The sequence below is a fragment of the Nannobrachium achirus genome (genome assembly GCF_963921795.1).
Source record: "Nannobrachium achirus genome assembly, chromosome: 20".
NCBI lineage: Eukaryota > Metazoa > Chordata > Actinopteri > Myctophiformes > Myctophidae > Nannobrachium > Nannobrachium achirus.
This window is the reverse complement of record NC_137827.1, coordinates 10,609,460-10,633,692: the sequence shown is the minus strand read 5'-3', so window position 1 is coordinate 10,633,692 and position 24,233 is coordinate 10,609,460. Positions and strand designations below refer to the sequence as shown.

General features: G+C 43.2%; 1 protein-coding gene across 2 annotated transcripts in view; it reads left to right on the top strand.

Moving 5' to 3' along the window:
• The window catches only part of LOC308305704 (palmitoyltransferase ZDHHC14-like), a 108,062-nt gene continuing 83,829 nt past the window's right edge, over positions 1 to 24,233 (top strand). The window contains exons 1-2 of one of the 2 annotated variants that reach the window (XM_080750540.1): positions 1 to 538; positions 4,090 to 4,462. In XM_080750540.1, coding sequence (XP_080606666.1) covers positions 4,209 to 4,462 — 254 coding nt within the window. In that variant the 5' untranslated portion in view covers positions 1 to 538; positions 4,090 to 4,208. Of the gene's footprint in view, positions 539 to 2,794; positions 3,194 to 4,089; positions 4,463 to 24,233 lie in introns of those variants that run through there. The other variant, XM_080750541.1, reaches the window with a different exon arrangement.

Below are 24,233 nucleotides of genomic sequence, written 5' to 3'. Positions count from 1 at the left end.
TCCAAACATCACGGAGGTTCTGCGTGACATGAGGACGCCTCGTCTGTAAAAGCCTGTATGCAGCGGGGCGGGGAAAGAAGTGGCAACTTTCCTGAATCCTGGGCAACTACATTACGTTACAGTAACACACGGTGGAATGGCGGAGATTTACGACGATATTTGAACGTTCAGCAGCACGGGGAAGGATCGAAGGAAAACAACAACACAATAGTAGATTAATATTATAGTCACAGGCTCACACAGCGGTGCCGTGCTGCGTTCATTGCGTGCAGTATACGTGCGGGGTCGCAGCCAGGATGTTAACGGTGCAGGACTGGTGGTCTGAAGCTCGTCTCGTCTCTCTGGCTGGATAATAAACCCATTGTTTTCATGTAGTTTCTTTCTGCCTGCACGTCCGTTCTGTTCAGCTCTCAACTACAGCGAGAAAATGGTGTTGTCAGCTCGTAATAAACCTGGATAAATAAGGATATATCGAAGGTCTGCGAGGCAACTGACAACACCCTGACTGACGAGACCAACACAACATACTCTGTCTTGGGTAAGAAAGACCCAGATCCCCCCGCTGTGTGCTGATGTCTGTTGTGACTCCACTGACCGACTGCATATTTGACTGACTGACTGACTGACTGACTGCATATTTGACTCACTGAGTCAAATATGCAGTCAGTCAGTATTTGATGACTGCATAATACTTGACTGACTGACTGACTGACTGTTGACTGACTAACTGACTGACTGACTGCATATTTGACTGACTGACTGACTGAATACTTGACTGACTGACTGACTGACTGACTGACTGTCTGTCTGTCTGTCTGTCTGTCTGTCTGTCTGTCTGTCTGTCTGTCTGTCTGTCTGTCTGAATGACTTAATAACTAATTGACAGTGTTGTTGAACTGTGTGACAGACTGACCGCCTGTCTGACAGCAGGCTGCAGGCATGTTGTTGTTGTTGCTGCACAACGTTAGTTTTTTTCTTCTTCTCCACGCACACACATCAAGTAATGCTGCGTTAAAGACACGTCGGGAAATCTGAAGTTCCTTTTTTTAGTTGGAATGTCCAACCTGCACCTCTAATGTTGCTTGAGTTCGGTCGCTGTATGATGCAAAAAAAAAACACACAGGGCAAAGTTACATAGGCTACTATGCCTTTAGCTTTAAAGTTACTTTTTGCACAACTTTGCATGACTTTGTAAGCAAATATTATTTGGTAAATGTTATTTGGCCAAGCCTACTGACAGAATATATATATATATATATATATATATATATATATATATATATATATATATATATATATATATATATATTAATTTTAATATTTTACAGCCAGGTATGAATTTTCAACTTTGGCCAATTGGAATAAGATTGGTTTCAGTGATATTTGGACTAACCCTCTACATCTTTGCCAAATGTCATGAACATGTGACTTTGCATGTATGATTTAGAGGCAGAAGAATAATTTGCATAAAACTGCAACATTCATTGAATTATTAAAAAATAATTATTTCACGTACAAACTTCTCACCCCATAGCCTGAGTAGGTATTGGTCCAAATGTCATGTAAAAAAAGTTCTGTGCGCATGATGCGAAAATCCCAGGAGGAGATTTTTACTGTTTTTCATATAATTCAAAATGGTAGGAGATCTAAAGGTCAGAGGTTAAAAGTCAGAGTGTCAAAGTTGTTCGGCATGAGAAGACACATATGTGTGTCCAGGTTTCATGGCTGTACGTCATACAGAGCATGAGCTATACCTGTTCAAAGTTTGCACTTTCAAAGGCTTCCTACAGCGCCACCCTTTGGCCGATTGTTGTAAAAAGTAATAAATAGCACACGTTGCCACAGTAAGCTGAACACATTGATGTTTGAATGGTGATTTTCGGTGTAAGTATGTAGGAGTAGAAAGGTGCCCAAGTTTTGAGTAGAACTTATATGACTGATAGATAAATAAATATTGAAGATAACATACGTGTTGATTGATTGAATACTTTAATAGCAGTTTGCATAGGAAAAGACATGACCGTAGCCTACTGAGTACAGTTCAGGTACAAAGAAAGTCTACTATTAGGGGTGGAGCGGATTTTTTTTAGATAAGTCCGCAAATGGTAGATTTCTCAAAAAAATCGCTCCATTCCCATTGCAAGGCATTGGCAGAATCCGCTTATCTACTGGCAACCATACTTTGTTGGTGTGACCGTGGCACCAAACTACCTGAGAGTGGATTCCTGATTCCGCCAAAGCAATTTAATGAGAATGGAGCGGTTTTTGCAGAAATCCTTTACTGGCATGAAACCGCTCCATGTTATCAGGAGGGCTTGATAACATTTACATCAAATATCTAAATATTGAATCAAGCAAATTAAAAACTGTTCTGGGTCTTCATAAAAGCCTGATTAGACGATAAAATGACCAAAAGTTTTTTGAAAGTGAAAATATATATATATACTTTTTCCACCATGGCTTGTTTACATTGGGCTCCTTTTATAATCAATTTATTGAGACAAATGGGACGATGGGAACAGAGGCGTAACTTCAGAAATAAATAGGGGCTGGCAAAAAATAGGATACCACTAAACCCCCGTTTCTAAAATGTGACGCGTTGAGAGCCTGTAGAATAGATCAATATGTCCGCTATTTGTTCGGGGACGAAAAGAGAAAATGCTTGAAAATGTTCGCCTATAATGACATTCCCAAAATTGGGATGCCGCGTTGAAAGTGGTTAATAAATGAATGTTACAGTATGCAAAAAATAACTGAATTTGAGTTAAATGTGAACACTAGGGTGTCCCGACTTTCACGAACGCACCATCACCACCATCATCTCCGTGTACCTACTACTACTACTACCGCACCTCTCCTCTCTCTCTCCGCTCTGACTCAGTCAAGTCAAAACATCACAAGTTAATGAAAACTAAACTAAACAGACGAATGTAACAATACGAACAAGTACGAACGTCACGTAAAAGTGAGAGGAACCAGTCAAAAAAAGTTTCAAACTGTTCAAACTGGCCCACACCAGTAGGCCAAACACATTTAGTTTTGGTTTGTTTTAGAAAAACTGAAACTCACAACTTGCTAATTGTGGTAGCCATGTTAGCTTTAGCGAGTTAGCCGAACAGAGAGAGAGAGAGAGAGAGAGAGCGACCGGGGGGATCCAAGCCGGCGGTGCTGTATGTCTGCTGCTACAAGTACAGTACGTTGTTGCATGTTGGGATGATTGGAATTATGATTCATATTTATGTATTACATGTTGGCTAACTTTAAATGTCACTGTATGTATTATTGGGGTGCATGCATACGTCTGGAGAATGTAAGAGAATAGGGTGAATGATGCATGGCTTTAATTAAATGATTTCACGAAAGTGACCAAAAATGTATTTTTTTGTTAGAAATCTTGTTCATTTTTGAAGAAGAGGTAAGAGTGAAGAAGGGTGCTTTTTTGTTGCATTACCGTGCACTCAACTAGGGCTGTCAACTGTCAAGCACGATTATGTCATTTTACCTTAGCCACAAATTTCAACACTAGATATTTTTTTAAAATCTGTTGAATCTAGGGTTGCAATACCTCCCATAAGGATTCAAAGCATCAAAACGTTTTATTTATTTTTATTTTTTGCTGATACCTCAAAGTAACTCGCCAATATTGCCGGCTTAATGGAAAGCTTGAATTATTCTCTTTCTATCTGCAAAGTAAAAATCCACCATAGACATGTTATGAGTTACTTTCTGTCAAGAAATCCGCAAACATGTTTTTTTTTTATTCAAGTGTTGAACTTTGGAAGCGCTTGTCTTCAATACCGCAACGTCCTGCTGCCTCCTGGAACCAGGTGGTACACAGGACCGTTTAGTGACTTCCCACGAGCTCTTCCAAACTCCAATACTATATAATAATCACCTCAACTGAATTTCTTGACAGAAAGTAGCTCATTGCATGTCTATGGATTTTTCTGAAACAAACACTTTGCAGATAGAAAGAGGATAATCTCGTTCATTTTGAAGAAGAGGAGCAAAAAGTGAACAGACAGCCTTATTTTTTTAATCGTGCACTGCACTCCACTAAGTTCATTTATTGTCCTTCACACCACACAGAGAGAGAGGCACGTCTCGAGGAGGACTGGCGGTGTGTCTGGTGGTGGTCCCGGGTCCGGGGGTCCACACAGCTGTGCTGGAGGGAGGAGGAGGAGGTGTTTGTGGATCAGTGACAGCTGATGCATCTCGGGGTGTCCGAGTCCATGCGAGAGTGTGAGTACAGCCAGATCAGCACTCGCAGCTCAACGCCCATGGAGGCCCCCTACGGCAAGTGCGGCAAGAAGAAGGCCCCAAAGAAGAGGCGCTGGGAGGCGTTCCCGGGGCGGAACAAGTTCTACTGCGATGGGAGGATTATGATGGCCCGGCAGACGGGGGTGTTCTACCTCACCCTGGTGCTCATCCTGGTCACGTGTGGCCTCTTCTTCACGTTCGAGTGAGTGTCTTGTTTGTTTGTTGTTAAGCCTCGCGTAAGCCAGACAACCATTCCACTTCCACACCATCTCCGAATGATATATAGCAGGGGTCTTCAACGTTTTCAGGCCAGGGACCCCTTAGTTGAGACTGAGAGAGAGATGAAGTGGGGACCCCCACAACCTTATCATAGATTCCATATAGTTGACAGCACAATCATCAGTGTATTTTGGATTCATGTCAATTTGTGTTTTCAGATATTTAACCACTTGAACTGTCAATACTTAAACATGACCTTTCATTCTGTACTTAGTCTGCTCATTTTCCCCTCTACACCAAAGCTCCTTGCCGAAAATAGCCGATCTACGAGCTCACAGCGCTGCTTGTAGATCTAATATTTTTGGCTAAAGTTCTCAGAATATGGACACTAGGGTTCAAGTGGTTAATATAAAAAAACGTTCTATCACTCAAAGATTTGGAGGACCCCCTTTAGTAACTCTGAGGACCCCCTGTTGAAGACCCATGCTATATAGAGTCGGGAACTACACCTCCATGAAATCCGAGGCAAAGCTGTCATCTTAAAATATCTTTAGATGACATGTTTTATTTCCCTAACTGCTAAGCAGCAAGCTGTATTATGCTTTTATGAATTTGGGTGACTGTAAAGACGAAACGGACACGGGGAGGAGGCTTCACATCCGCTTTATCCTCTGATCATTTTCAGAGCTTCCATTGCTCCAGACTGTATGACAGAAGCTTTTGAAAATTGTGGGAGGCAGAAGTCTGGCTTGCGAGACTATGTTGTTGTTGTTGACATGAGGTCCTAGTTTCACACTGCCTGAAGCAGTTTGAATTGCATGTGGTTCTGTCTGTCTGTCTGTCTGTCTGTCTGTCTGTATGTCTGGAGGCTGATTCTGGGCTTTCCAAGGTTTCGGTGGAGAGCTTTTTGGAGCTCTGGACCGCTAGCATATTTCAAACAATCCTCTCTATATAGGCACAACTTAGTCAGTGTTTTATACTTGTTTTTACTGTTTTAATTCATATTTTGCATTAATGATCTTAAAGGCATAGTATTTTTACCTAGACCAGTGGTCATCAGCCACAGGAGCAGTGTGGTGGTGTTTACCGGCAGATACACGTTGCCCTCTCACTATATTTTTGTTTGTTTTCTGTGGACCAGTGTGGAGAGACTGTGAGACCCCTCCTCATTGGCTTTGGACTTCCCGTCGGACTACACTGACTGACACTGTCTGAAAAGAAGCATAAAAAATGACACAAATAAATCTTAAAAACGTCACTTGAACGTCACCTCGACTCGTGTCAGAGAAAGGCACATTGCTCGCCGTGTCCTCTGGGCATGCTTGGAATTCACTAGAACACGGGGGCATTAATGTTAATGCAGGAGCTTTTGTGCTCAGACGAAGCTGTCAAAAAGTGACACGACGCACCGACAGCCATTCTAATTGGCGGGTGAGGTGACACACAGTTTAAGTTCTGCCCGGAGCTACTGCTTGATGTAAACTAGTTTGATGGTTTACTTTGAAAAGGGTGTGGTTGGTTTCATGTACCTGAACTCGGTTCAACTTCATTCAACATTATTGTCTCATAACAGGTTTATAGAACCTTTTTATAGAGTAAAACTGGGTGAAATTCCTTTGTCTTCCAGCTCCCATCATTTAATTTCTGTTAAGGAAAGGGGTGAAGAATAAAGATTGAAAGTAGAGTGTGAATACCGTCTGATTCGTCTGTCGGCTGGGAACCTCGTCCAAAAGGGTTACTTTTTCAGGATTCAAATTGAAAAACAGTAGGGATGCTCTGATTGCGATTTTTGTGGCCAAGATCACCGATCAACTGGAATCAGTATCTGCCGATACCGATATTCCCGATCACAGCGTCAAATCCATAACAAATTGTGTTACTGTAGCAGCATTTATATATTTAATGGTTCTTACAAAACATTGACATTGCATATTGAGTATAAACATTAGATTGCAGGCTGAGGTCCTTTAGTATCCAATTCAACTTGTAGGAGTTGAAGCTGAGGTTACATTCAGTCCCACAGATAAATATTGTGAAAATAGTTGATCTAGCTTGTAGATCGGCAAAGCCGATACCGATCAAAGCCGATAGAGGCATTATTGGCCGATCGCGATCACTCACCGATCAATCGGCACGTCTCTAAAAAAAAACAGGAAAAGTAGCAGAGCGACAAGCTGAAAACGTGTCGCTTCGTGCCAATAAATGTTCCCGACAGTGATAAGGTGAATGGTTGAAAGAGAGATGAACGAAATAAAAAGTAATACATTTGGATGAGGCAGTTAAAAGAGCAGTGCATACTGTATAGAAACATAATCCCTTGTGTATGTTATATTCTCACATGCAGGTGAGACATTGTTCAGCAACACATATTACATACAGTGTCAGTGTGCTGTAAACACAAGAGACACTTCCAGACAGTGCAGCAGCAGCAGCAAAGCGCTCCCACAATCTTACGGTATTTTCACAGAAGAACTAATCCTGTGCAGTGGCCTGTGTTGTTGTTGACAGCCTGGCGACAAGTGCAGCTCAGCGCTCGTTCAACAGTCTGATGGTGGTAGGCACTGATAGCCAGTTGGAAACTGTCACCGTTATCTATGTCAGCGGTTCCCAAACTGTTTTGTCTCAGGGCACCCCTACATTATAATTTTCACTCCCAGCACCTTATATTTATAGCATATCGTTGTCGGGTAGAAACCTAGTATGTCCAAAATCGTTCGTTTTGTATTTATCATCTATAAAATGTACTAAACTAGTGAAAACAGCAGATCTACAAGCACACAACGCCTCGCGATTTGTGTGCTTGTAGATCGGCTGTTTTCACTAGTTTTGTGCGACAGTCTTGTATGATGAAGCAGGGCTTTGCTTTGCTTTACCAAAAGACATACACATTTGTAACTTGGAGATACAAGGTTTTACGACAGTGACGATATTTTTGTGATTATGTTGCAAGGAAAACGTTGAGATAATAGACATTTTGGTTAGAACTGACTCACTTTGTACTTCAAGTTTAAAATTATACAAAATATTTTTTCAAGTGTCCAAATAAATTCCAAATATTATCAAATTATCTCCCGGCACCCCTGGACTGCGGTCACGCTGTTGTGAGCTTGTAGATCGGCTATTTTCAAAGTCTTTGACTATTAGATCATTTTGGCCAATGTTTGCTTGACCGGTTTTTATAGTATAGTTTGTTGATTCCTTTTTGAGGTATTAAAAAAGTCTGAAAAGTCCTTAAATGATCACTTAATTGTCATCTGAGGCCCCCACACACACACACACACACACACACACACACACAAACTCATAGGGGGTCCCCCAACCCCACATGTTGAGAAATGAGAAGCACTGGATTAATGCACAAGAGTGCTTCTGTACGTCTAATCATTAGAGATCGCAGGTTCACTCTCCCTCCATTAGCACTGACTAATCACTATCTATTTTGTGTTGCTCAATCGCTGCCTTTATCAAGGGGGGTAAAGGCTCTCAGGACGTGCAGAAATATGCTGAGCCATCAGTGGCCGCTCTCCAATATTATGTGAAACTGGGAGGCTTATTATGTGGCAGGGTTGCCATGTCCACTTATTATAAGCGCCTTTGGGCTTTGGAAGTCTTTGCGGGGGGGAGGGGGGGGGGGGGGGGGGCTTGTTTCTAAAGTGTAGTTAGCTGCTTATTTGGAGTTTCTTTCAGTCTAATCATTTAAACGCCCTATCAGGGGTGAAAAAAAAAATAGTTTTTCCATGGGGCCAACAGAACAACAGAAAATATTGTGGAGGGCCCGGGCTAAAAGGCAGTGCTCCCCGTAAGATGTGCTCCCCGCAAACTAAACACACGGCTTTACCTCCGACTTCAGTAAATATATACTTTGCAATCTGCATCAACTTTTCTTTTTTTTTTCTTCTTGTGACCAGTCTGACCACCTGCTTGTTAATGAGAACAACATCCAATGATCACGCACACGTGTTGATGTACGCATTTGTGTCCATATGTATGTGAATAAAAAAACTTCTAGATAAAAGAAATGCAGCTTTAGTCCATGCACGAGGTAAAATGAGAAAATGTGTTTATTTTGTAATTTGCCCTTAACCCTACACGACACGGGCCGGTCAGAGTGAACCAAAGGGGCCCCCAGGCCGCGCAATGCCCAGGTCTTGAAATGTATTATATCTTAAATGTTACACATCTGGAATGTTTTTGAAACCCTCAAACAATAATCTAATCTCGTATGATGAGTCACTGGCACAACATATTTTCAGAAGGCGGTCAGCCCCCGGGTCAAATGCATAATTATTCCTTTGGGGGTCCTCGGTATGAAGATGTTTGAGGACCACTAGTAAAAACAACACTAGACGATAAAGTTTGACCGGCCTGCCCTTATAGCTTATTTTGTTATCGTGGACCTCAGTGGTTGCTTGCTTGTTTCTTTCGCGTAGTCTGGCAACGCTGTCACTCTGAACTCTTGTCTTCTGCCAGATGGGCTATGCTTCTACCAGGGACGTGCAGAGAATGTTAGAGAGGCAGGGGCTGACATTTCTAAAAGGGCCTTTTGGTGAAAATATTGAAAATAGCAGCCCTCCAAGCTCACAATTACAACTATGTTTGGTACCTCACTGAACTAAGCATGGAATCAGGTATGGCATGGAAAGGGTGGCATTTGCAATTCTTTCACCATAGTGAAAACTGCACTCATCGTCTGGAGAGGTCTTTTTACAGACGGATAAAAGGGCAGGAACTCAAGCCCCCTTTGATGTCTATGTGTGCACGTGCCTGTCTGCCAGCTGTTATCTTGTGTCCCCTGAGCAATCCCACACACACAGTACAGCGTCTATCAACGCTGACCTCTGGACCACTCTGTCTTTCAACGCACGGCGACCTCAGAAGAGATGCTGACATAACCTATGACCAACAAGACCGGCCTCACATGGGAGAGTTGAGGCCAGGTGACTGATAGATAGGCTAACGTTTCTCACATTTCCACTTTTTTTATTGGCACAAAAAAGTGGAAATGTGAGTACTTTGTCCTCCATTGATTTAAAGGACAACTTCATGTTTTAGATTGTAATTAGAAAAAAAGAAAGATGAGTGTTAAAATGTTTTCATTTACTGCTTTCTATTGTTTTAGCCATTTCAGTGGGTGGGGGCATGCGTACAAGTGGCTAAATCTGTATTTTTAGACACAATAAGCCTACAATATCTTTGTTACTATTTACACCAGCCCCCATAAGTCACATTTGCCCATGAAAGATTGCTTTGCATCTTGGGAATGGGCTTATTGTGTCTAAAAATACATAATTAGCCACTTGCATGCATGCAAATCAAAATCGTTAAAATCCCTAAAACGATAGAAAGTAATAAATAAAAACATTTTTCTAATGACTATCTAAAATATGAAGCCTTGTTGTGAAAAAAAAAACAAAGTTGTCCTTTAAAGTTTTGGATGTGCTACCTTTTTGGAATTCCCACTTTTTGCGTATACTGGACTTTAGGTCTAGCACTCCACTGAGAAACCCCAATGCTGATGCGCATTGCGCGCCTCTTTTTCTTATTTAGGTTAATGTTTCTGTACCCTCCTCCAACACTAGCCAGTGCAGTCTGAAGAAGTACCCATATTTGTTACTCAAGGGAAAGTATGAGCAACACCACAATTTAGAAATACTCTTTTTACTAGAAATGCATCGTTTACATCGTCCTGCGTTCACAATTTTCACAAAGTATTGGCATTAAAATGTACAACATGTAAAAAGTACAAAAAAATACACGTTTGAAGTCTATGATGTGACACGTTGTGAGCTTGTAGTTCTTTTCCAAAGGCCGAAGTATAGAAGAACTCTTTTTTTTTCACAATAAAAATCTGTTAACACATCTGGTGCCAACCCCGAGTTTCCCGAGTTTGAAAAGGTACTACCGCTGTGCCAACCCCGAGTTTCCCGAGTTTGGGCCGTTTTTTTTTTTTTTTTTTTTTTTTTCAATTTTTTTTTTCAATTTTTTTTTTCAAAAACATTTTTTGGACCTCCAGAAATGTATTAGATATGATCGCGATCGCGAAATTGCATGTTTAACCCCCATACCAACCCATTCTTTCAAACATGGCAGCCATGTTTGTTTACATCTGAAGAAAACATAATGGCTGATACATCATGAATGCCTGAACGGATTTCCAAGCGGATTTTTTTGTTTGAAAGCTGTGAACAGTGTGCACACACGTGGTGCATCATCTAGGCATGGGCGTGCACTTTTTACACAATTGCGCAATTACCATGGAAGTCTATGGTAACCATGCAACGTGGGACATTGAAGAGAAAAAAATCATAGCAACATAAGTGTTAAGTAACTACATTTTTCAAATGATTGTTGTGGAATCAAAAGTACAGTATTTTCCACTGATGTAGTGGATACAATATTGTTGAGATCATTTGACTCATTACTCGAGTAAAGCAAAACTACCCCAAACTTTTACTTAAGTGCAGTATTTTAGTACATGTATCTAGTTGCTCTCCGCCACTGGTGAGTACGTAAAGTAAGTAAGTACTGCTGAGTACAGATGAACGTGTCTTAAACTGGATGTAACTGGACGATTTGAAAATGTCCTATCACGATTATTGTGACCAAAATAATCGTGATTTACGATATTATCGCGATAATCCCAACATCCATTATCCTGGGGCGGAACATTTGCCAAAAAAAATTGCCGACCTACAAGCTCAAAACGCATTGCGAGCTTGTAGCTCGGCTATTTTTGGGCAGAGATTTGGTAGAAGTAAAAAAAAAAAGAAGTCTGTATCAAGTATGTTATTTCCAGGTCCGTTTTACCAACGGAATATGTAGCTCGGCAAATAAAATACGAATCCATCCCAGTGCATGACAGAGGATAGTTTCACGATAAATGTAAAATCTCCACGATACTGTTATTGAGTGTTTTTCTTATCACGTTAAACGATAATAACGATAATACAGATTATCGTCCCATCCCTAACTGGCTGTTCCCCCCAGCCAGCCAGCCAGCCAAGCCCAACAGCCAGCACCTGGAGGATGCCAGATGTTTCCTGATGATACCCCCTCGCCTCGTCCAGGCGCTTCATTTCCTGCAGCCCTGGCCAGCGGAGCCATGGGCTCGGTGTGTGTGTGTGTCGACTGTCCCCTCTATCAGGGGCGTCACAAGGGGGTTGGGGGGGGGTTGGGACTGAGTTACTAGGCCCCAAGGTGGAGGGGCCTTAATTATTTTATACTTTAGCTATTGAAAAATAGCAGATATACAAGCACACAGCGCGACACCGAGTGCCGCGCTGCGAGCTTGTAGATCGGCTATTTTTGAAACGTGAAAATGTGTGCAAATCTTTGAATATATGTATTTTTTAAAGTCAACATTTGTAACTCAAATTCTGCTTCTGGGGGGGGGGGGTCCCTGGAACTGAATATTTTGAGATGGGGGAGCCGTGGCCAAATACATATTATTTTGGGCGTCCTTTACATGAAAATGTTTGAGCACCACTGACATAGAAACATAGGCTTTTCCAAAAACCTTAGAAGGATTTGAAATATTCAAAGACTTGCACAAATGGTCACGATTTTTTCAAAAATAGCAGATCTAGAAGCTCGCAGCGCTGTGATCTTGTATATCTGCTATTTTTCAATAGTAAAGCATTAAATAATTGTGCGGGGGGCCCGCAGTGAATCCGTGTACCCAGGGCCCAGAATTTGGTGCGACACCCCTGCCCTCCGTAGTTTGTTGTGACTACAGGGGACTCTCTTCAGAGACACCGAGGGGGGAAGGAACCACAAAGACACACTGCAACTCTTTGCATCAGCCCTCTGTGCAACTAAACAAACGCCTCCTCCAGGGCAAGAAGCTCGAGTTCTAGCCGTCCTGTCCGCCCTCTATCTGTCTGTCTGTCTGTCTGTCTGTGTGTGTGTATGTGTGTGTGTGTCTCTATCCCCGCTTTACCGTCAGCTGAAAGGAGACATTTATCAGACAGGGCGATAGTCAGCGGACCTTCCCCACAAGGCCTCCGTTGTCATTAACTGTAATGTGTTTCGATTAGATGTGTTGGTGTTTTTTTTTCTCTCTCTTTCTAACCCCTCTCCCGCCCCTACTTTCCAGCTGTCAGCACAACGGAAAGCTGCTCATCCATTGCTTACGTAATGTGTGCGTGTGCGCGTGTGTGTGTGTGTGCGCGCGCGTGTGCGTGCGTCCGTGCATGTGTGTCTCTTCTCTGCTGTATTTTGTAGAGCAGTGTTTCTCAAACTTTTTAAGAGTCAAGGACCTCCAAAATGATATAGGCCTACATGTGTCCACAGATCCTCCTTCTATCAATATTTTAGCAGATGCACAAGCTTTATTGTCTAGATAGTCAGTGTGTCATGTCAACATACATTTTAATGACACCCTATCAAAGATTCCGACATATTTTGATTGTCAGGACATTGTTAGTGTTATCCCAGACTCCCTCAGAGTTTTAATGAATGTAGCATTATCTGCAGGATGTAATTTGCGGCAAATTAGGTGACTTAATTTAATTGACTACGTTTAAAACAATATTTTATTTTAAAATGTGCAGTGTGCCAGTGATCACCCTCCCCTGTGCCAGTGTTGGCACCCGTGCCTAAGGTTGCCTACCCTTGGTGCACACGGTATCTGCACATTTATAAAGTTACAATTTAATGACTTTTAAGATCTTTTTGAATACCAAATTGGCCAAATTGCCACATTCTACGTAAGAAAGAGGCGACCTTTGTGGAAAATAGCCCACCTACAAGGTCACAAAGCCTTGCTTGTCTAGGTGGGGGGTGCTTTTGGGGGGGTCACCACACCAGTTCAAATCTTATTATTTTGTGGGGTCGCGGCCTGAAAAGTTTGAGAACCCTTGGATTACACCTGGTGGTGACTGCTCTCCATTCCGACATGTCTCCACTCTGACAGTGACTTCTTATTGTCGGAGTGGCAGCACTTCCATAGAGAGAGAGACTAAAAGGCAGTCTTTTTTATGTGTTTATTATTGCTTTTTTTTCGCACAGATTTTTGACATTGCATTAGGTTGTGTTGGTATTTTCTGAGTATTTTGCTTTGTTTAACAATGACAGTGAGATACTTGTTGCACTAACTAGCATTGACTGCTACGGTCTCTTTTTGTAAGACACTTTATGTATATATATTTATATATTATTCACCCCCTATATTGATGCACCTTCTCTTTATTGGTACTGTACTGCTCTTGTTTTTTTTCCTCTTATCTATCTTTTTTCTTACTTCTCTGTAACTTTGTAAATAACTGTATACTGCTGTGCTACAACTGGACAACTGAATTTCCCCCTTGGGATAATAAAGGTATCTATCTATCTATCTATAGAGGTTAGGGTTAGAGATAAGGTTAGTGGTCCAGGGTCTGTCACATAAGGAGGACATACTGTAACTCTCTGCTGCCTTTCCTGCTATCCTTAAGAACAGTTAGAACAGTGTGTAGTGTATAGATAGAGATGCTCCAGGTAGACAGGAGACATATATATCTATACTGTATACATTAGTCCTGTGCCCGGGGGTGTGCGATGAGGGATTGAATGTAGGAGTCTCAGAAGTAGTGTTGGAGAACCCAGACCGGTGCCCGTTGGGCAGAACAGTCACCATCGATTTCCAGTTGTGCAACAACCGCTCTGTCCGTCTGTCTGGCTGGCACTCTTTTATGCCCATATATGGTGTTCCGTGTCCAGGACTAGGGCTGGGTTCGGTAACCGCCGTACCGCCGTATCACGGTATACCGCGGCCTACCGCGGTGTCAGGGTCCTTACCGCGGTCAAAAAAGACAAAAAATAGGCTATTTTTATTGAGAACGAGCGAGTTTTAAAACGGGGGAGAAGCGAGGACCGCATGCGCTCCATGCCGCTCTGCTCTGGGCCGTGTACCACACGTTGGAAGCCGCCCACATACGTCACTCACACACAGACCTGCACAGTGCACACAGTGCACGCAGGGCAGTAGAGTACGGAGCACAACTCTATGACGGAGCAGCATAAACTTTCTCTGTAATCCACTCGACACAAGGATGTTAATACATACCTTGTGTTGTGGCATATCTTTTTTTATTCATACGGATTACTGGCGGAGCGCGGGCCGCGTGGACTAAAACCGAAAATGAAACTATTTTACTTTCTCCACCGCGTCGCACGTTGTGCTCCGTCCAGCGGCGCGTCGGCGATTTTATAACCTTTTTTGTCAAGTCTTGTAACTAAAACCTGTATATAGCAGCACTCAATCACTGCGATTTGAGAGTTGAGACGTGACGTGAGTTTACAGAATCACTGTACACGATCTGACTACCCTTCCTCTTCTGGTTTGTTCACACAGCTGTTTGTGTCTGAAAAGCCCAAGTAGCTAGCCTACGTTACTATGGTAACCCGACAGTGCAGATCTAAAAGCTCAGAACGCATCGCGGATGCGATGTGTTGTGAGCTTGTAGATCTGCTCCTTTGAAAGCCAGACCCGCTGTGCTGTACGGAGAAGTATAACTCGGGCAGTCAGGCTGTGTCGCCTCTCCACTGTGGAGAGGCGACTTTTGGGAAGATGATTGCAATATTTTGGCTTATCGCCGAACCTTAATTAATAGATACGGGGGTGCGGTAATTACCGCAGTACCGGCGGTAAATGGGAAGACGGTAATCGCGGTAACAAAATGTCCATACCGCCCCAGGCCTATCCAGGACAGTCTGTGACGTCATCTCCAAATTTGGGCACTGTAGTGATGTCAGTCAGTGATGTCAGTTGGGCTTTGTTACCATGGTGGCGACACTGTTTAGTATCAGTGATGTCAGCATGTACAGTAGACAGACTGACAGACGGAGGACTTCTTCTTCTTTCCTGTATCATCGTCCTTGACGAGGCACATTTTGCCCTAAAATCACGCAAATCAGTACACAGTATGTCTACACTCATCTCATCAACATGGATCTGTCCCATATAGCGCCACCATCAGGCCCATTTTTTCAAACACATTTTTGGACACTGCTCCTACACATTTTGCCCTAAAATTACGCAAATCAGTACACAGTATGTCTACACTCATCTCATCAACATGGATCTGTCCCACATAGCGCCACCATCAGGCCCATTTTTTCAAACACATTTTTGGACACTGCTCCTACACATTTTGCCCTAAAATTACGCAAATCAGTACACAGTATGTCTACACTCATCTCATCAACATGGATCTGTCCCACATAGCGCCACCATCAGGCCGATTTTTTCAAACACATTTTTGGACACTGCTCCTACACATTTTGCCCTAAAATTACGCAAATCAGTACACAGTATGTCTACACTCATCTCATCAACATGGATCTGTCCCACATAGCGCCACCATCAGGCCCATTTTTTCAAACACATTTTTGGACACTGCTCCTACACATTTTGCCCTAAAATTACGCAAATCAGTACACAGTATGTCTATGTCACGGTTTTAAAGAGAACCAGGGCATTCGAGACGCGGAGCACTCGTGGTGCGGCACGGGGCGGAGCAAGCGGTCGCCAATACAACGTACTCCAGGCGGTGCGCCGCTCTATTGTCCACGACACTGCGAGCGGCTACCGAAGCCCCCCTGTATCCACGAAGCCCAAACGAGTTACGAGGCCCCCCTGGGTCCACGAAGCCCCAAGCGGCGCGAAGGCCAGCGGACCTTGGTCCTGCTCTTCGCCCCCGAGCGCCGCAGGCGCGAGTGGCCGCGAAGAGCGGGCCAGGGCCGCGCGGCCGGCGGAGCGCCGCGCGAGTTACGAAGCCGTGGTGAATGCAATCGTTATATTTATGCCCAGGCCGTAAGGCCTGGGCAAGCGCACGTTAAACGCCCTGTCCAAGTGACTACAATGGAGCTAATGGCTAGGCTAGGCTAGGCTAGGCTAGGCTAGGCTAGGCTAGGCTAGTAAATAAAGAGTAAACACTTCCGGTCTGCGGCGAGTTCAAAGCGTGACGTAACTCTCTTATCCAGTGGCTGACGTCGCCATCTGGTGGTGATTAGTGTGTGGTGAACTACAAAACGAGCGCTCTTACCGAGGTCTCCCTGAGTTACCCATTTACCCTGTAACATCTACACTCATCTCATCAACATGAATCTGTCCCACATAGCGCCACCATCAGGCCGATTTTTTCAAACACATTTTTGGACACTGCTCCTACACATTTTGCCCTAAAATTACGCAAATCAGTACACAGTATGTCTACACTCATCTCATCAACATGGATCTGTCCCACATAGCGCCACCATCAGGCCCATTTTTTCAAACACATTTTTGGACACTGCTCCTACACATTTTGCCCTAAAATTACGCAAATCAGTACACAGTATGTCTACACTCATCTCATCAACATGGATCTGTCCCATATAGCGCCACCATCAGGCCGATCTGTTCAAATACATTTTTGGACACTGCTCCTACACATTTTGCCCTAAAATTACGCAAATCAGTACACAGTATGTCTACACTCATCTCATCAACATGGATCTGTCCCACATAGCGCCACCATCAGGCCGATTTTTTCAAACACATTTTTGGACACTGCTCCTACACATTTTGCCCTAAAATTACGCAAATCAGTACACAGTATGTCTACACTCATCTCATCAACATGGATCTGTCCCACATAGCGCCACCATCAGGCCGATTTTTTCAAACACATTTTTGGACACTGCTCCTACACATTTTGCCCTAAAATTACGCAAATCAGTACACAGTATGTCTACACTCATCTCATCAACATGAATCTGTCCCACATAGCGCCACCATCAGGCCGATTTTTTCAAACACATTTTTGGACACTGCTCCTACACATTTTGCCCTAAAATTACGCAAATCAGTACACAGTATGTCTACACTCATCTCATCAACATGGATCTGTCCCACATAGCGCCACCATCAGGCCGATTTTTTCAAACACATTTTTGGACACTGCTCCTACACATTTGCCCTAAAATCACGCTGCGACCTGACTGTCGCTTATCTCCCGATTAGGGAGTCTTATAGCATATTGTCGTTGTCGGGTGGAAACCTTGTATGTGCAAAACCGTTCGTTTGGTATTTATCATCTAAAAAATTTACTAAACTAGTTTTCACATGTTTTGTGCGAGGGTCTTGTATGATGAAGCAGGGCTTTGCTAGCCTAGCTGAGCTATACATCCCAGCCATGTTAAAACAAGGAGGGAATGATACTGCAGTTAGTTAGCTGCATTAGTATATAGGCTGGCCCCAGGCTAGGGCTTTGCTTTACCAAAAGACCTACACATTTGAAGCTTGGAGATGCAAGGTTTCTGCCATACAGTGACGATATTATTAGTGATCATGTTGCGAGGAAAACGTTGCGATAATAGCCATTTTGCTTCAAACTGACTGAAAATAACTTTATATAATGTATACACAAACACTCAAACTAATCCACATTTCAATCGTCTCCCTTTTCCGTTCCGATGGATGCATTGCTATCATGCATGGATAACAGAAACCCTGCTTGGCGAAAAAGGCAGTCTTTTTGATGTGTTTATTATTGCTGGTTGCAGGCTCCCCCAGACAGCCAGCCGTGCATGCTGTTTTCACATGGTGTGTCTGCTCTGCTCCGCCCCTCCCCCCCCCCCCCCCTCCCCCTCCCCCCAAATGCCTCGTAAAAGTTCACTGTGGCAAATGTTTGAAGTGGTGTATGGAGACGCCGGGCGGTGTGTTGCTGGGAGGAAAAACAAGACATCCTCCTACAATCCTCATCGCTGTTTGGTGTCAGACACACTGGGAGGCCTGAAGGCTTTTGTTGAGAGAGTATAGTATGCATGCATGCACATTAGAGATGGGACGATATGAAAATGTCATATCACGATTATTGTGAGAAACCTTTTACCAATTATAGAGCAGTTAAATGGTACCGGATATGCAGCTCGCCAAATAAAAGGTGAATTGATCCCAGTGCATGACGGAGGACGATATCACGATGAATTAAATCTCCACGATATGATTATCGTGAGTGTTTTTTCGTCACGATAAACGATAATATCGCTTATCGTCCCATCCCTAATGCACATCCGCCGTAGAGTCCAGGTGGTGCAGGATAAACAAGAGATCAATAAAAGAATAAAGGCTGACATATTTTTAACTTTTTGTGTTTTTATCGTAAATTAACGCCCTACTCCGTCATACTTTGGGGGGCAGTGGCTCAGGGGTAGAGAAACCGAGAAACCGTCATTAGAACACGGAGGGTTCCCAGTTCGATCCCGGGATCCCCCAGAGTTGGTGTCGGAAGAGTCCTTGAGCAAGACTCTGAACCCCTAGTTGCTCCCGGTGAGCAGGTTGGTGCCTTGCATGGTTTGCTCTGCCATCGGTGTATGAATGCGTGTGTGAATGGGTGAATGTAATGCACAATCTCTGTAAAGCGCCTTGGAAAAGGCGCCAAAAGTAGCAGATCCACAAGCTCGAAACAAGGCAGCGAAGCGTTTTGAGCATGTGGATCTGTGCTGCTTTTGAATTGGAGCCCTGAAAAGTAACATTTTTGGACATATGAAAGGTTTCCAGCCGACAGAGACGATTATGCTCCCACTGTTTATTGTGAGCTCGGTTCAATGTTTCTATCCCGTCTGGTTGGTAAACGTCAAACTCCAGCTTGCATGAATGCTTTTGTGTGGGGAAATGTCTCTCGGAGATAGATAACTAGAGGCTTAAATTCTGTAAAGTCTAAATCATGCTCAGTGCGCCAGTCATCGTGCCTCACTCTCTCTGCTTTGACACTTGTTCGATGAATAGGGACACGATGGGTGTGTGTGCGCGCGCGTGTGTCGTCGTTGATGGATGAGGGCCTGAAGGGCCCCCTTTGTTCAGCTGTTGCGTTTTTAAGAAATGTGCACTAAACAAAACGTGGAATGGCATAACTTAAAGTCTATGCAGCATCTTGTCAAGGCATGCAGGGAGAATCACCACAGGCCAGTCGTTGCTGCAGTCCAAGCACAATGCCTGCCTTTTCCCCTAACAAAAAGAAAACCTATATACCTCATTGACTAGAGCAGTGGTTCCCAAAGTGTTTTGTCTCAGGGCACCCCATAAATATATTTTTAATCCAAGGCACATTATTACATTATAATTTTCACTCCCAGCACCTTATATTTATAGAATATGGTCGTTGTCGGCTGGAAACCTTGTATGTCCAAAACCGTTCATTTTGTATTTATCATCTAAAATATTTACTAAACTAGTGAAAACAGCAGATCTACAAGCACACAACGCCTCACATCGCAAGGCGTTGTGTGCTTGTTGGTCAGCTGTTTTCACATGTTTTGTGCAAGGGTCATGTATGATGAAGCGGGGCTTTGCTTTACCAAAAGACATTTGAAACTTGGAGATTAAAGGTTTCTGCCCGACAGAGACGATATTTTAGTGATTATGTTGCGAGGAAAACGTTGAGATAATAGCCATTTGGTTCAAACTGACTGAAAATAACTTTGTACTTCAAGTTTAAAATGATACTAAATAGTAATAGTACACTAAGTATCCAAATAAATTCGAAATATTATCAAATTATCTTGCGGCTACCCCTGGACTGCCGTCACGGCACCCCAGGGTGCCCCGTCACCCACTTTGAAAACCCCTGGACTAGAGTAACCCAGGGGTGTATTCTTAGCCCCTTTTTTTTTCTTCCAAAAATAGCTTTGCCGAAAATAGCCGGTCAAAAGGTCCACATTCGCAGCTCGTCGCGTTGTGAACTTGTTGATTGGCTATTTTCGACATGTCTGTCCCACAATAGCGATGCTAGTGTTCATGTGGTTAACGTTGTCTGGCGTTGTTCGCTCAGCGAAGTATGGTTGTTATTTAGAATCTCTGCTTTGTCTCGTTTGTCGTTTCAGTGGTCGTAATGAAGATCCCCGTTTCGTTTTATGGGCACATTGTTTCCGGAAATAAATATGTAGGCATCTAACATTTCCCGCATGTTCTCTGTGTGTGTGTGTGTGTGTGCATGTGGACTGTATACTATTTGTGTGACTTGGGCAAAAGAGGCACGTTTTTAAGTAACATCTTGACTCTATTAACAATTTGTCATTTTCAAGAGAGCGAGAAAACAAGCCAGGATTTCACACAAGTGCTTGTCGCAGACGTTTTAATGACACGTTGGTTAGCCACAGTGTTCTTGTCCTGTGTGCCATTTAATGCTTCGTCTCCGGAACAAACTAGGGATGTGCCCATTAGGGACGATTAGCGATGTTATCGTTTATCGCGATAAAAACTCACTCACGATAATCGTATCGTGGAGATTTAATTTATCATGATATCGTCCTCCGTCAGGCACTGGGATCAATTCACCTTTTATTTTATAATTGATAAAATTACAATATACATACTTGATACAGTATTTTTTTCCACTCTCAAACCGATATCTTTGCCAATAAATAGCCGATCTACAAGCTCACAATGCGTCGCAGAAATGTTTCGCCCCCCAGATTAATGGATTTTGATTATCGTGATAATATCGTAAAACGCGATTTCTTTTGTCACAATAATCGTGATACGAAATGTTCATATCGTCCCATCCCTAATTGGGACATGCTCTGAAAATAAATGTCAGTCTTGGGATTATTTTGTTTTTGGCTTTAACCCCTGTACTCATTAATCACTTGGTTGTGGACGTCAATGAACCGAGTCTCTGCGCAGCAACATCCCTGCAACAAACCATTCCCATTCTGTTTCCCAGACACTGATCCAACAGAGAAGAATCACATGCACACCACACGACCGTCCGCAGGGGCGTCACACCAAATTCTGGGCCCTGGGTACAAGGTTCCACTGCGGGCCCCCCATGAATGTTAACTATTGAAAAATAGCAGATATACAAGCTCACAGCGCGGCACCGAGTGCCGCGCTGCGAGCCTGTAGATCTGCTATTTTTGAAAAATTGTGAAAAATGTGTGCAAGAAACCCATGTTTCCATGTCAGTGTTGCTCAAACTTTTTCATGTGAAGGACCCCCAAAATGATATGAATTTGGCCACGGACCCCCATCCCAAAATATTGAGTTCCAGGGACCCCGAGAAGCCTACATTTGAGTTACAAATGTTCGCTTAAAAAATACATATATTCAAAGATTTGCACACATTTTCACAACTTTTCAAAAATAGCAGATCTACAAGCTCGCAGCGCGGCACTCGGTGCCGCGCTGTGAGCTTGTATATCTGCTATTTTTCAATAGCTAAAGTTACTAGGGCCCCTCCACCTTGGGCCCTTGTAACTCAGTCCCACTTTCCTACCCCTTGTGACGCCCCTGACCGTCCGTACGCAAGGAGGACGTGCTGTGTGATTCAGTGAGTGATCCACTTGAAAAAGGTTAGCAAGGGAAGTAGGCTAAAAATGTTTTCATCCGTGTGTTAGAAGAAGTAATGATTCATGGTGTAGGTAGAGGTTTGTTTGTGTGTGTGTGTGTGTGTGTGTGTGTGTGTGTGGGGGGGGGGGGGGGGTATTTATATTGGCAGGGATGGTCTTCTTGTTAAGTATACAAACACACCCAATTACTCACTCACAAGGATTAAAGTTCTCAATCGCCATCATGACTGATTTCAGTCGTTTGGATTCACCTGATACAAGCCAGCATGGCAACGTTGCCTTAATACAGGTTTTGCTATTGAGGGGGTGGCAGTGGCTCAGGGGTAGAGAAACCGGCATTAGAACACGGAGTGTTCCCGAAGGGTTCCCAGTTCGATCCCGGGCTCCCCCAGAATGAGTGTTGAAGAGTCCTTGAGCAAGACTCTGAACCCCTAGTTGCTCAGTGCCTTGCATGGTTTCCCCCCACCATCGGTGTATGAATGTGTGTGTGTGAATGGGTGAATTTAATGCACAATCTCTGTAAAGTGCCTTGGATAAAGGTGCTATACAAATGCACCATTTACAATTGAGCAAGTGAAAACGGTGTGCAGTGCGGGTTATTTGATTGATTGAATACTTTATTAGTCAGAAATGTAAACAGCACGAGGTACGGTCAGTCCTGGGGACCATTGTGGATCTATTTGATTTATACGTCTGCTCCAACAACGCACCTGCCCTTGCGTTGAACTGCGTGTGCAAAATACTTTCATGTTTACCTGTAACACGTGAAAAAAAAAAAAAAAAAAAAAAGTGAAAGGGAGTTAGTCTCAGCAGTGGATTGTTTTGGAGAGGTGCACTGCTTTCTTCCAGGATCTGGTGTGAGTGAGAGCAAAGTACATTAGTCACAGACCTGTTATTAATGGATGTTTATACTAGGACTGTGTTAACTTAGGGGTTCCCAAACATTTCCATGCCAAGGAGGACCCCTGAAAAAAATAAAAATAATAATATATATATCATACCCAAAATAGGGATGCTGTATTGAATGTGGGAAATAATTTATTTTATTTTCCTTTCCTTTAAGTTTTTGAGCGGTGGTAAACCGCTCCTATACGTGGCTGTGCGTGTGTCTGTAGCCTTTTTCCTCAGCGTTTTGCTATAGCAAAACGTGTGTGTGGAGCATAGCCTGTACATCCCAGACTCAAATCCTAGTCTGAAGACGTTATGCAAGCACGACCACCGCTCACTTCACATTGGGTGTGATTTTTTACTATGCTGATTGCAGGTGATTTCTTCAGCTCCTTCCAATCAAGAAAATATTCCAAGAATATGGTTATGCTTTTGTTTTTCCAACCATTATCCTGTGGCGGAACATTTGCCCAAAAAATTGCAGATCTACAAGCTCACAACGCGTCGCGACACGTTGACAACCACTGTGTTTACCCATTCAGGCCGGGAACACATTTTTGTGTAGTACAGTACATATTTGTTTTTGTATTTTTTGATGTTTTTCAGAAAACGTAGGTCAGTCCTGAATGGGTTTAGCGAAGCTGAGCTGAACGCGGCAGGCAACACGATGATGGCCCCATGGTGGGGTTTTTATACAGTTGGCTGGCACTCTGTTCAGAGGGGGGGGTGGACTGAACAATGCAGTGACTTGTATAAATGTGTGTCATCTCTGCAGGCAGTGAGTGAAGACAGTGAGACGGTACACACACGTTCATGGATATGATGACGTTTGCTTAGAGGTCATGACCAAGGCTGGATCTGCTGGGGGAGGGGAGGATAAAGGCCTGTCACAATTATATTACATAATCGTCTAATCGCAATTATTTGACATAATCGCCATTATTTTGTCACAGTGTACAGGTCAGAAATTTCAAATGTCAAACATGCTTTTCGTAATTGCGATCATGCCGAAACAATAATTAGGAGGTAGGGAGAGCAAAAAAATTAAAAATACTAAAAAATATATATATTTTTAGGCAAGGCCTACTACAAACTCGGGAAACTCGGGTTTGGCACCATAAGTGTTAAGTGACAATGAATTGTTATGTAAAACGTCATAATGGTGACAGCTCTAGGAGGACATAGTGGCCGGGGCATCCATGCCTCTGCTCTTGATCCTCCTCTCTTCTCTCTCATACTGTATATCTCTGTTGGCCAGTGGGGACGTCGTTGCTGTCGGGCAGAAACCTCTTATCTCCATATTTTCACTTTTTGTGTTTTTGTGTTTTTTTTTGTTTGTTTGTTTTTTTCGTAAATTATGCTTTTGGACAGGTGAGGTTTCTGATTCTGACCATATGTTTTCCCCTGGGACCAAAATAGATGCATGCACTTCCTCGGGGAAAAGAAATATACTTTTCTGGTATACTTGTCTTTTTTATATCAACCACCCTGGCATCTTTTTGGGGGGGCAAACAGTTTTTCTCTCAAATTCAAAAAATCAAGCTCACAACGCG